General features: G+C 28.2%; 2 protein-coding genes across 2 annotated transcripts; both read left to right on the top strand.

The window, feature by feature from the left end:
• Positions 1–3,305: 3,305 nt before the first annotated feature.
• On the top strand, positions 3,306–6,411 carry LOC114194040 (GDSL esterase/lipase EXL2-like). The gene is made up of 5 exons (XM_028084073.1): positions 3,306–3,658; positions 5,101–5,231; positions 5,340–5,573; positions 5,650–5,905; positions 5,989–6,411. Exons 1-5 carry the CDS (start codon positions 3,361–3,363, stop codon positions 6,177–6,179), a joined length of 1,110 nt encoding a protein of 369 aa, XP_027939874.1. The 5' UTR covers positions 3,306–3,360; the 3' UTR covers positions 6,180–6,411.
• A 3,180-nt stretch (positions 6,412–9,591) lies between these two features.
• Positions 9,592–11,378, top strand: LOC114195664 (GDSL esterase/lipase EXL3-like). The gene is made up of 5 exons (XM_028086211.1): positions 9,592–9,880; positions 9,992–10,122; positions 10,239–10,472; positions 10,728–10,980; positions 11,109–11,378. The coding sequence occupies exons 1-5, from the start codon at positions 9,619–9,621 to the stop codon at positions 11,297–11,299; spliced, it is 1,071 nt and encodes a 356-aa protein (XP_027942012.1). The 5' UTR covers positions 9,592–9,618; the 3' UTR covers positions 11,300–11,378.
• The last annotated feature ends 608 nt before the right edge of the window (positions 11,379–11,986 follow it).

The raw sequence follows: 11,986 nt of genomic DNA, 5'->3' as shown, positions 1-11,986 counted from the left end.
TGTTCTTCAAAATTATGTGTTTCTTTGTCAAACCTCTTAAGAACGAGTTTTCTAATTTTAAATAAACTCTAAGGCTGGAGCAAATTTTGAGGGATGGTTAGTTTCTCTTTGACAAAGGAAATAAATAGCGAGAGAAAGTACAAAATGATTTTGTACAAGATCATTACAAATATCACAATCATATACAAAAAACATCAATAACACTAGTGTAACAAAAGAGTTTGACGCCAGAATTTGAAATCAGATTATTTTTCCATTTTCGATTTTACAACTAAAAATATCTAAGTGAAGTAAAAAAAAGAGGTTTAGACTTCGATTTCTAACCGAAACCTATATTTTAGGATTAGACTTTACTTGTCCAAAACATAAAACAATTAAAAATAAATAAATAGCAATAAGTTTTAGTCAAATGCGAGCAAGAGTGAGAGCAAAAACCAAACAAGAGTGAGAGAGATCAAGATTAACTGCTCAAACACGAACTTACAACCAAGACAATAACAATGTTGTGGTGTTCCAAACGCAATAGACCAAGACCAATATAAACATGCAATGCTGTAACATCCCAACGCAAAAAGATGACAACAACCACCAAAATGTAATGGCAACACCAAAACAAGAAGAAAAATATCATTAGGGGAAAGAAAAGAAAAACAAGAACGAAAGGAAGAGATAAACGTGAAACGAGAAGAAAGATAAACGATAATGACCTCAACAAAGACTATAATGGAGGAAAAAACGAAATTCCAACGATGAAGAAGAACAATGCAGCGGTGCTATGCAACAAGACTTTTCGTGAGTTGCAAAAATTTCTAAATTTATCATATATGCACATGGGTATAGGTTTTAATTTAATCTAGAACCAAAATCTATACTTTAACATTCAGGTGAAACCTTTTAAAAAACGTAATGACATTTTTGAAATGAAATGCTCGATTATAGGCTTCAGTTGTGCAAATATTTTAAAAAATATATCACTATGTCATTATAAGTTTCAATTTGTTTTTAAAGCGGAACATATTAGGCGACATCAAATTTTATTTTGCACTTGTGTAAAAAATATATATAATATATACCTCTCATATAAATATAGTAATACATAATATTAATACAAATAATGAATGATTTAATAATATATGCATGTGTAGTTGTTGTTTGTATTCATAACTTTTTATAGTTACATAAATTTTTTTTATTAAAATTAGATATTATGATGTATTTTTAGTGTATTTAGATCATGTTCGTATAACATATACTTGAAATACTTAATAATACATTCTTACATAAGAGTATAATATTTGTAGGGTTAAATATGTTTTTATCCCTTAACTTTTAGTGAAAATTGTAATCAGTCCCTCTTCGAAATTTTGGTTCAATTTAGTCCATGCTATTTATAATTGAGTGAATTTAGTCCTTTTAACCAAATTTTGTTAAGTTTATTTGATGTTTGAAACATATTTCATGATAGTATGATAATATTTAAGTTGTCTACACCGTTTGAAAAGTCAAATAAACTTAATAAAATTTTGTTAAATCCACGCATTTTTTAAGTTAAGAGACTAAATTAGACCAAAGTTCTGAAGATGGACTAACTCCAATTTCACTCAAAGTTAAGAGATTAAACACATATTTAATCAATATTGGTATATATAAATATTTGAATCATCATCGTTTCTATTTTTATTAAATAGTAAAATAAATTGTAATATTATTACATTATTGTTATTACACCTATATAATCTAGGTTAATTACTCTGAATGTTTATGTACACGACGTGTTTTATTAATTTGAGGTTATCCAATTTGTAGGATGTTACAACAAATATTAATATAACATCTATGTACAAATTAAATTTTGGTTTTAATTTGGAGAGGGACAAAAGTGCTCAATTTTTAAAATAATTAAAACTAAATTAAACAAAAATAACAAATATAGGGATCAAATTAAGTATAAAACATTGACATTGACATACAATGCTAATTTGACATATGAATATTTTTTAAATAAAAATAAAAAAATAAAAAGATAAAAAATTTCACCAACTAACACGTGACAAACAAAGTTTACTTTATGTTAATTATTTAAACGACGTTAATAAAAAAATCAAATTGAATAAAATCGATAAAAATTAAAACTAAATTGAACAAAAAAAATATATGACTAAATTGAATAAATTCAATAAAAATAAAACCAAAGTAGTATTTAATCATAAATAATATCATATATCTCATAATATTATCTTTTCCTTATTTTATTATTTTATGTAGGTAATATATTGTATAAATCTCGTACTTGGATCCTTCGTAGGTATTTTGGGTATGCCAACAAGAATAATAATAATAATGTAAATTTGGGTGGGGTAGGTACATAAACCTCCCCAATTCCATAGTTAATATAACTTTTGCAGTTCGATCAAGTTTATTAAATGAATGAGTTTATATGGTATTCTACTTTTCATCGAGTTGTATTTGGACACTTATATCGTCATAATTTTGGATGGAGTAAGTCCATGGTTGGACATTTATAAGGTGTTCGGAGTGTTTTCAACTGGGTCATGGTCATACACTCATAGGGTATTTGGAGTGTTTTTCAAGTAAATTCATGATCAAATACTTATAGAATACATGGATTGTTTTCCAAGTAATCCATAATTAGATACTCATGTTCAGATTTATCGAATAGTCACGTATTATGACACTCATGCTTGAATTTACCGCAGAATCACACATTCGAAAATTGGACTCAAATTAACTAAGTAGTTGCAAGTTCAGACGTTGATCTCGAATTTACCGAATAATCACAAATTCATATATGACCGAATAGTCGCAAGTTGGGACGCCGTTCATATCCTTATGAAACATCAAGTTTGTAAAAGTTGTAAAAGTTTAAACTCTAAGAGAAGTTAATGTCTGTGTTTAAATTGAAAAGCAGAAAAGGAAACAAGTGGTTGTTGGTAAATTGTTTTGCAGTAGTGAGATTGCTGTCAAACCGACCACAGTGTTCATTTAGATTCCGAAGGTGATAGCCATTATTTTCAATTACAGATCATCTGTACCAACATCAGTTAAAAAAAATTATCCCTACTGTATCACATATCTTTCACTGCAAAAGTGACATATTTTTAATTCGGACAGTTTTAGATGCTGAATATATTGATATGTCTCTCTCCAACAGACTTCTATCCAATTTCAGAGCCACTCTCCAAACTGAAACACATGATTGTCATAAATGAGATGCAACTGTTTGGTTCAAAGTACAAGCGTGGTTTATTGTCTACATATATACTCTTCCTTGTCATTCTCAAAAACCAAAACCAAGCAATAGCAAAATCTACACTCCCTAATTCCATTCTTTTTCTTCCAATGAAGATCCCTTCTTCTTCTTCTTCTTCTTTGCATTATTTTCTGGCTTCAACCTTCAATTCACTTCTCATTTTCTTCCTAGTTGTTTTCTGCAAAACATACGAGTCTGCAAAACTTGTAGCGAATGGTTCAGTTCCTGCAGTATTGGTGTTTGGAGATTCGATCATGGACACTGGCAACAACAACAAGATTTTGGCAACATCAGCAAGGTGCAATTTTCCACCATATGGCAAAGATTTTAAGGGAGGGATCCCTACTGGTAGATTTTGCAATGGAAAGGTTCCATCAGACTTCATAGGTTTCTTATTATTGCTCTCTCAATTTCTTGTTTTTATTGAAGGTTTATTTTGTGCTATTTCTTTATTATATCTTCATAATAAACTGATTATTATTAATTTTCATGTTTTAAAATATATTAAAAAAATATTTAAAATATCAATGTATTTTTAATGCTTAACCGACAATAACACTAAAAAAATCAATAAAAAATCAGAACTCGTTTTTCTCCATATTTATATAATTGAAAATAAATGTTTGCATTTAAACTTAAAAGTATTTTGAAAGAATCCTAGGATTTTAATTGTAGTTTAATCGGTTGATGTTTATTTTACTCGTTTGAATCCCACCAATATTCGTCATGAAATTTTCTGTGTTGAACTATTTTTCCTTGGACTCATCCCGTGTCACAGCATGAGTTAAATATTTACTAAAAAACATATTATATAATCACATTTTACACTTTTATGCTTTCATGCAATCATAAATAATTTATTGACTTTAAGATTAATTTTTATAATATAATGGTTAATAACAGAAAATATTTTACGTTAATAAGACATGACCCTTATATTAATATCTATTTATTCCATTCTAATTAAAATAAAGCACTTCATTTAAAGTTGGATGGATCACTAATTGAATGACAAAAAAAAAAAAGAAAAGAAAGGGAGCACAAGAAACTCATCACTTGTTGAATCAAAGCATAGACATATAATATGTTAATAGTTATTTTTGTCTGTGATATTTATCATTGTTTTATACGTGTGATATGGAGAATCTTTCTTTTTTAATCAAATCCCTCTCTTAGAAGTGAAATTCTTAAGCTATATATGCATAGGATTTCTGTTAAAAATTATGAAAACTAGTGTGATTAGGTTTATAGTTTGGTAGCTTTTGGTTAATTTCTTTATAGAAAAGTTTTAGTAATTAATAATCGAACTGGATGAGCAATATTTTTTAATTGGGATAAACAAACCAATTTACAAAATTAAAATTGTTACATGTCCACATATGATTTTTTTTAAATAGCAACTGGGATATAATATTTTTAATACCTGTAGACTTTAAATATGTCAAAAATTCTAAATTAAAACACTTATTCACTATTGTAGAAAATATTCTCTCTGAAATTAAGTACGTTAATGCGTAAAAGTGGTAATTCAATTACTTTCCAGTAGATTTTTAGATTTTTGTGATAATAAATGAATGAATTCATATTCAGTTTACATTATTCCTCAAAAAATAAGTTCTTTCTCACAATAGTTTCATAAGAGAACTTCTTCTCCTGTCTCTTTTTTTCTTTATATATTTAACTCTTATCTCAAAAATATCATTGTCCATTTAGATATGTTTGGGTTGATGTTTTCCTTCCACCCAAATAATCTTGAACTATTAAAATCAAAATTTCATCATGCTTCTTTTTCTTCTGAATTTGTTCTGTTCTTGTATTGCATGGATCAGCCGAAGAATTGGGCGTAAAAGAGTTTCTTCCAGCATACTTGGATCCAAATCTCCAACCTGATGAATTGGCCACTGGTGTTTGCTTTGCATCTGGTGGTGCTGGATACGATCCTTTAACATCAAAAACTGCAGTACATAGTTTTTCTCTTCAAAACCTAATTTCTGAAAGAAAAAAAAAAAAAAATCTCTGTAAATTCTATTCCTCTAATAATAAACTTGGCTTACTAATTTATAACCAGGGAGCTATATCACTATCTGGTCAACTACAAATGTTCAAAGAATACATAGTGAAGCTAAAACAACACGTTGGAGAGAACAGAACAAACTTCATCCTAAGCAACGCTCTTTTCTTCATCGTTTTAGGCACCAACGACATTTCCAACACCTACTTTCTGTCCCATCTCAGACAACTGCAATACGATGTTTCTGCTTACTCTGACTTCCTTGTTAACTCAGCTTCTACTTTCTTCAAGGTATCAGAACCAAATTCACCAACATGAAAAAGATTTAACTTTTGTGTGATGTATTAATCTTTTCTTGTCTTTGAAGGAAATATATGAACTGGGTGCACGAAAGATTGGGGTATTCGCTGGGCCACCGGTTGGGTGTGTGCCATATCACAGAACACTGTCTGGTGGAATAGAAAGAAAGTGTATACAAAAGTACAACAATGCAGTGATGTTATTTAACGATAAACTGTTGAGGGAGATAGGTTTCCTTAATCAGAAACTTCCAAACAGTAGGATTGTTTACATCGATGTCTACAACCCTTTACTTGATATCATTGTGAACCACCAAAAATATGGTAACTTTTCACTTCGTAATCTGTTTATCACTTTAACTGTAACAATCTTCGATGATTTTAACGTTTGTATGAAAATTATGCAGGGTACGAAGTCGGAGACAGAGGGTGTTGTGGCACAGGGACTCTAGAAGTTGCATTGACATGCAACCATTTGGATGCCACGTGTCCTAATGTTTTGGAATATGTGTTTTGGGACGGTTTTCACCCTACTGAAGACGTTTACAAAAAGCTTGTGCCCAATATTCTGCAGAAATATATACACCAGTTTCAGTGATCACTCAGAAAAGTGCGTCTTTCGAAACCATTTTCTCTCATGCTCCAAACCTACCTAAAATACTTTATCGATTGTGTTCTTTTTTCTATTCTATAGAATAAAAATTGTTAAGAAAAAATAATAGTGATCTATGTCCTAAGTTACTTGTAAGGAGGATTTCCTACCCTACATATTCGTATTTCTTAATAGGTTTTTAGTAATACTGCAAATTATATCTTCAATAATTTTAAATAACTTGTTGTTATCATTTTGCTTACACATTTCGATATAAAGTTTGCTTAGGTGTGCATCACTTCCCAACTAACACCAACTTTAAATCGTAGCACGCACAAGAGAAATGGGGGAATATATATATAAGTAGTTTATATTTTACATTTTTTCAGAGATAATATATTTTAATTGATTTTTTTACTCACTCTAATTATTTTTAGATCATCACATGGTACTATTTAAAAATTAAAATAAATAATTAAATAATAAATTAAAAAAAGATAAAAAAATGGCTAAAAATCATTTTTTTTCAAATAATAATAATAGGAGGAACAAAATTAATAAAACATTAATATTTGACCATCTGCTCAACTACTATTGTTTCTTGGAGAGAAATAAAAGAACACTATAATTTATGAAAATTTTATTGGAATGGTGCGAAGAGAGAAATTAGTTCTCTATATATAGTTTTTGCGTTTTCTTCTATAAATCGTATTTGAAATTCTTGCTTTTTATTCTATTAAAGGATAATTTTGAAATATAACTACTTTTTCATTTTAATTTTATTAATTCTTTTTAGAATTAGTTCTTTAAAGCTCATTTTTTATTTTATTTCTTAAAAGTATATTTTAAAAATGTCGGAGCAAGATTTTTTGCCTTTCTTAAAGTTGTTTTCAAGGGCACGTATTTAGTTTTTTTTTTTTTAAGTTCAATGTATAATTGAAAACAAGTATGGCTTTAATTTATTTTATTTTCTTTTTATTTTGTCAGATTATGTAATTTCAATACATATTGTCAAGCGTATTTTTCTAGATAACCCTAATAATAAACTAAACTAATAACATTCATTAAAATTTTAAAATATAGTAATTGTAAATCGCTATATTTTCAACTTTCTTTCTCTAAAGAAATATTATTAGACTTTACAAATTTAACTATTGTATTTTAAACTTTGAAATAAAAAGATTAATTTTAGTTTTTAGTACATCTTTTAGATATTTTCTCGTTAGAATTTAAAATTATAAGATGAAAAACATCATTTTTTATCCACAATAGTTTGATAAAAATTATATTAACAAATATATTTATACACCATTTAATCAGTTCGAACTTGGTATTATTAAATATTGTATAACCACTTCTTTGATGAGGCATGCAACCACCTCCTTCAATAATAATAATAAGTTATATAATTTGTAATGGTATATATATATATATATATATATATATATATATATATATTATAAATTCGTAGCTAATTAGTCAGTATTGTTTATTTTTAAGATTATTAGAATTAAATTGAAGAAGAGAGTATAACAGGTTATATTTATTAAATTTAGGATTAAATATATTTTTGGTTTTCAAGTTTTAGTGAATTTTAGAATTAGTCACTTTTCGAAACTTTATACTAATTTAGTCTTTTATCTTTAGAAATGCATGAATTTAGTCCTTTTTACCAAATTTTGTTAAGTTTATTTGACATTTTATGATAATATTTGAGTTAATATTGAAGCGAAAATGTGTCAAACGGAATAAACAATTCAAATACTATCATGAAATGTGATTCAAACATCATATAAACTTAATAAAATTTTGTTAAAATGACTAAATTCACACATTTTTATAAATGAATACTAAATTGATCAAAAATTTTCAAGATGGACTAATTCTAAAATTCACTTAAACTTGAGCGACAAAAATATATTTAACCCTAAAATTTATAAAGAAGAAAAAGTGAATATTATTAATTGGAGCTTTTTTATGAGACAAAAACTTTCTCTTAAAATTACTAGATTTAACTAACTCATCCGTCAACTTTAAGTTCTTATCTTCTATTCTCTTTGTACGTCTGCTTTTATGAATTTTGGTTGGTCCTGCACAAAGTTAGCTACCTCTATTATCAATATTGTTCAAATCCAATTCAAACTCATTTAAACCACAACAAATTAAAAATATAAATACTAATTTTATTTATATGATGTACATTACATAAATGAGTGGGTAGTTGATGCAAATAGTATATATATTAATTTTATTTAAATAATATTTTGTTCATGAAAAAGAAATTGCTGAAAATAAGATATAAAGGTTTAGGTTAATTGCATAGGACAGGTAAGAAGTGAAAGGCACTCACCATATTCATTTCCATTCATACACTCTCAACCAATACCATTAATATATATATCTTCACAAACCTACCCTTCTTCTCTACTTAATTATTTTTGCTAACTTATTATTAGACTTAATAGTGTTTTCGTTTCTCTCATTATCATTAATGTATTTTCAATTGTTGCTTTAGTTATTCTTAAATGGATTAAAATATTTTAAAAATTTACCTCTCTTTAAAAGTAGTATATATATATATATATATATATATATATATATATATATTCTATTTTTTATTCTTGATATTAATAAATTGGTAAATTTATATTCAGGACAATTGTTGTGTTATATTTAAATTACCGGTGTTAGTATGCCAATTTTAACGATATCACATACCAATAGTTATGTAAATATATAACTAGAATAATTAATCAATTACAAAATAATAAAACTATGGAAATTAAATACTAGTCAATCTCTCAATTTTTCTTATTTCAAACTTTATCTTTGCATTTTTTTTTTCTCAAAAGCTTCGTAATTGGGAACAAGTTAAGCCATTTTGAGTCTCTTATACTAATACGTTATGTTTTAAGAGCTCAAACATCATAAACAAAGTTTTAAATTTGAATCTAGTGGATAAAAAACATACTTACAAAGAAACACCTACTAAACAAGATTTCAATGAGTTTGAATTTTTTGAATGAGAATATGATAAAAAAGAGAGATCATATTAATTGGTTACTCATCTTTTTTCAAACAAAATCATGGGTCAAATTAATACTTGTTACTCACCAATAACATGAAAAAATAACAGTAAAAAATTATCAAATAAATAAAATCGTATCAAAGTACTACTTATAAGTTATAATCCAATATTTGGTAGCTGAGTTAATACATATTTTATTATTTTGTGACAAATTGAAACAATACTTTTTTTCTTTCGAAAAGTATATAATCCACTCCAAAACATGTGGCAATTGTCATAAAATAAACCTACTATAGGTATATAAAAATGAAAAAAAATAAAAATGCATGTAGTTACGTTCCTTTATATAACATAACCTTCCCCAAGACAGCATAGTGAAGAAGCCTCTTGTGTGTCGCATATTTAGAAACAACAAGAATGGGTTTCATGCAGCTTACCTCATTGCTCCGTTTCATAGTAATATTTGGTTTATGGTGCAGAACGAAGGGTGTGGTGAAGCTGCCACCACACGTGTCAGTTCCAGCAGTGTTAGCATTCGGAGATTCCATCGTTGATTCCGGCAACAACAACAACATTAAAACACTGGTCAAGTGTAACTTCCCACCTTACGGGAAAGATTTTCAGGGAGGAAAACCAACCGGTCGATTTTGCAACGGAAAAATCCCTTCCGACATAATAGGTACTCTTTCTTCCATTTCTTCTATGTTGTCTTTGTTAACCTAGGTTCATGTTCTAGGTCCATTTATTTTGTAATGTTCGTATCTCTCATTGCAAATTGGTTGAGTTTCAGTTGAAGAGTTGGGTATTAAGGAGTATTTGCCTGCATATTTGGATCCAAATCTGAAATCCAGTGATCTTGTTACTGGCGTCTGCTTTGCCTCCGGCGCTTCAGGATACGATCCTTTGACACCCCAAATAGCGGTAACATAAACCAAATTTCACAAATGATAGAACAAAGTGTCTTCACATTTGATGAAACAAATCCTGTTACATAGATGTAAGCAAAAATTCATAATTGTTCATCATTTGTTACACAGTCGGTTATATCATTATCTACTCAACTAGACATGTTCAAGGAATACATAGGAAAGCTGAAACGCATTGTCGGAGAGAGCAGAACAAACTTCATCCTGGCCAACAGTCTTTGCCTTGTGGTGGCAGGCAGTGACGACATTGCCAACACCTATTTTGTTGCTCACGCCAGAATATTGCAGTATGACATTCCTTCTTACACTGATCTTATGGTCAACTCAGCCTCTGATTTTGTAAAGGTATATGCTCAAGATTTTTCTTAATCAGTATCACTATTTAAAAGTTACAGTGATTAGTCGGCACACAACTCCTTTTTCCTAAAAATATAACACTCTAAACATTATAATTTTGACTCGGTCCATTTAGTCTCTATATCACCGAATTCCGAATAATTGATGTCACCCGCAACGTATATATAATCTCTTCCTGAAGAAAACCTGCATGGAAAATCAACTATATGTCTTGTTCAACATGTGAATTTTTTTGTTGATTAGGATATATATAATCTGGGAGCTCGTAGAATTGCAGTGCTGAGTGCACCACCTATTGGGTGTGTGCCATCACAGAGAACTCTAGCTGGAGGATTAGAAAGAGGGTGCTCAGAAAAGTACAATAATGCAGCAAAGTTGTTCAATTCAAAACTCTCAAAGGAGCTTGATTCCCTTCGCAGCTACCCCAATAGCAGCATTGTTTACATTGATGTTTACAACCCTCTGTTTGATATCATTCAAAACTACCAAAAATATGGTAATACCAAGTTAGCTTTGGCTTCATTGATTCTGATGAGAATTTATTTCATAATAATATATAACATCTTTTAATATATATATATATATATATATATATATATATATATATATTTTTTTTTTTTGCAGGGTATAAAGTTATGGACAGAGGTTGCTGTGGCACAGGGAAACTAGAGGTTGCAGTGTTATGCAATCCTTTGGATTCTACTTGTTCTAATGCTTCAGAATATGTCTTTTGGGACAGTTACCATCCAACAGAAGGCGTTTACAGAAGAATAGTGAATCATGTTCTTGAAAAGTACATGAATCAATTGTTTTGAGGATATATTTATAATAAAAATAAGGATATATTTAGACAAATTTCATCCTAAGTATTTTTACGAAAAACAAATATTTTTTAACGAGTTAAAATAAAATTTTACATATAAGTTAAAAAATGATTCAAATAAACAAGAAATAATTTCTATAAAGTAATTTTTATATAAATTAATTTTAACTTATGTGTAATTTTATTTTAATTTTTTCTTATTTCTTTTTCCTAAAAATACTTATGAGAAGTTTGTCTAAATTATTATATATTAATTATGATAGCAAAGGAAATTACTGTTTTGAATTTGTCGGGTTGCTTGTGTGATTGTTCACTATTTTTTTTCTAGATTTTTATGGTCATTTTCCATCTCACAGACCTTCCAGATTTTCGTGTGTTTTTTCTTTTGATTATGGATAATAAAATTAAGAGTATTCTACTCTTTGCTTAATGTTTCATTATGTTATTTTTCACCTAAGTTTGTAGTTTGTACGATAAAAGTGGTGACATTGTTCACATAATAAATTTTCTCTATTATCTTCTCTTGCTAAAATGTTGTATTATGTAGACATATGTGTAATAAAATATTCTTCTTATGAACTCTTATTCTTTCATGTATTAATTAATGTACACTTTAGGTATAGTGGGTAGTAATGCCTCTGAGTTTTTACATATATTTTATATGTATATTATTATATTA

Source organism: Vigna unguiculata, chromosome 8 (genome assembly GCF_004118075.2).
Source record: "Vigna unguiculata cultivar IT97K-499-35 chromosome 8, ASM411807v1, whole genome shotgun sequence".
Classification (NCBI taxonomy): Eukaryota; Viridiplantae; Streptophyta; class Magnoliopsida; order Fabales; family Fabaceae; genus Vigna; species Vigna unguiculata.
This window is presented reverse-complemented; position numbering and strand designations above follow the sequence as displayed.

Excerpts from the sequence above, each read along its gene's own strand:
- LOC114194040 (XM_028084073.1), top strand. The coding sequence starts at position 3,361 with ATGAAGATCCCTTCTTCTTCTTCTTCTTCTTTGCATTATTTTCTGGCT. Across the intron at positions 5,232-5,339 it reads CTTTAACATCAAAAACTGCA|GGAGCTATATCACTATCTGG; the intron begins GTACATAGTTTT and ends ATTTATAACCAG. Across the intron at positions 5,574-5,649 it reads CAGCTTCTACTTTCTTCAAG|GAAATATATGAACTGGGTGC; the intron begins GTATCAGAACCA and ends TTGTCTTTGAAG.
- LOC114195664 (XM_028086211.1), top strand. The coding sequence starts at position 9,619 with ATGGGTTTCATGCAGCTTACCTCATTGCTCCGTTTCATAGTAATATTT. Across the intron at positions 9,881-9,991 it reads AATCCCTTCCGACATAATAG|TTGAAGAGTTGGGTATTAAG; the intron begins GTACTCTTTCTT and ends GTTGAGTTTCAG. Across the intron at positions 10,123-10,238 it reads CTTTGACACCCCAAATAGCG|TCGGTTATATCATTATCTAC; the intron begins GTAACATAAACC and ends TTTGTTACACAG.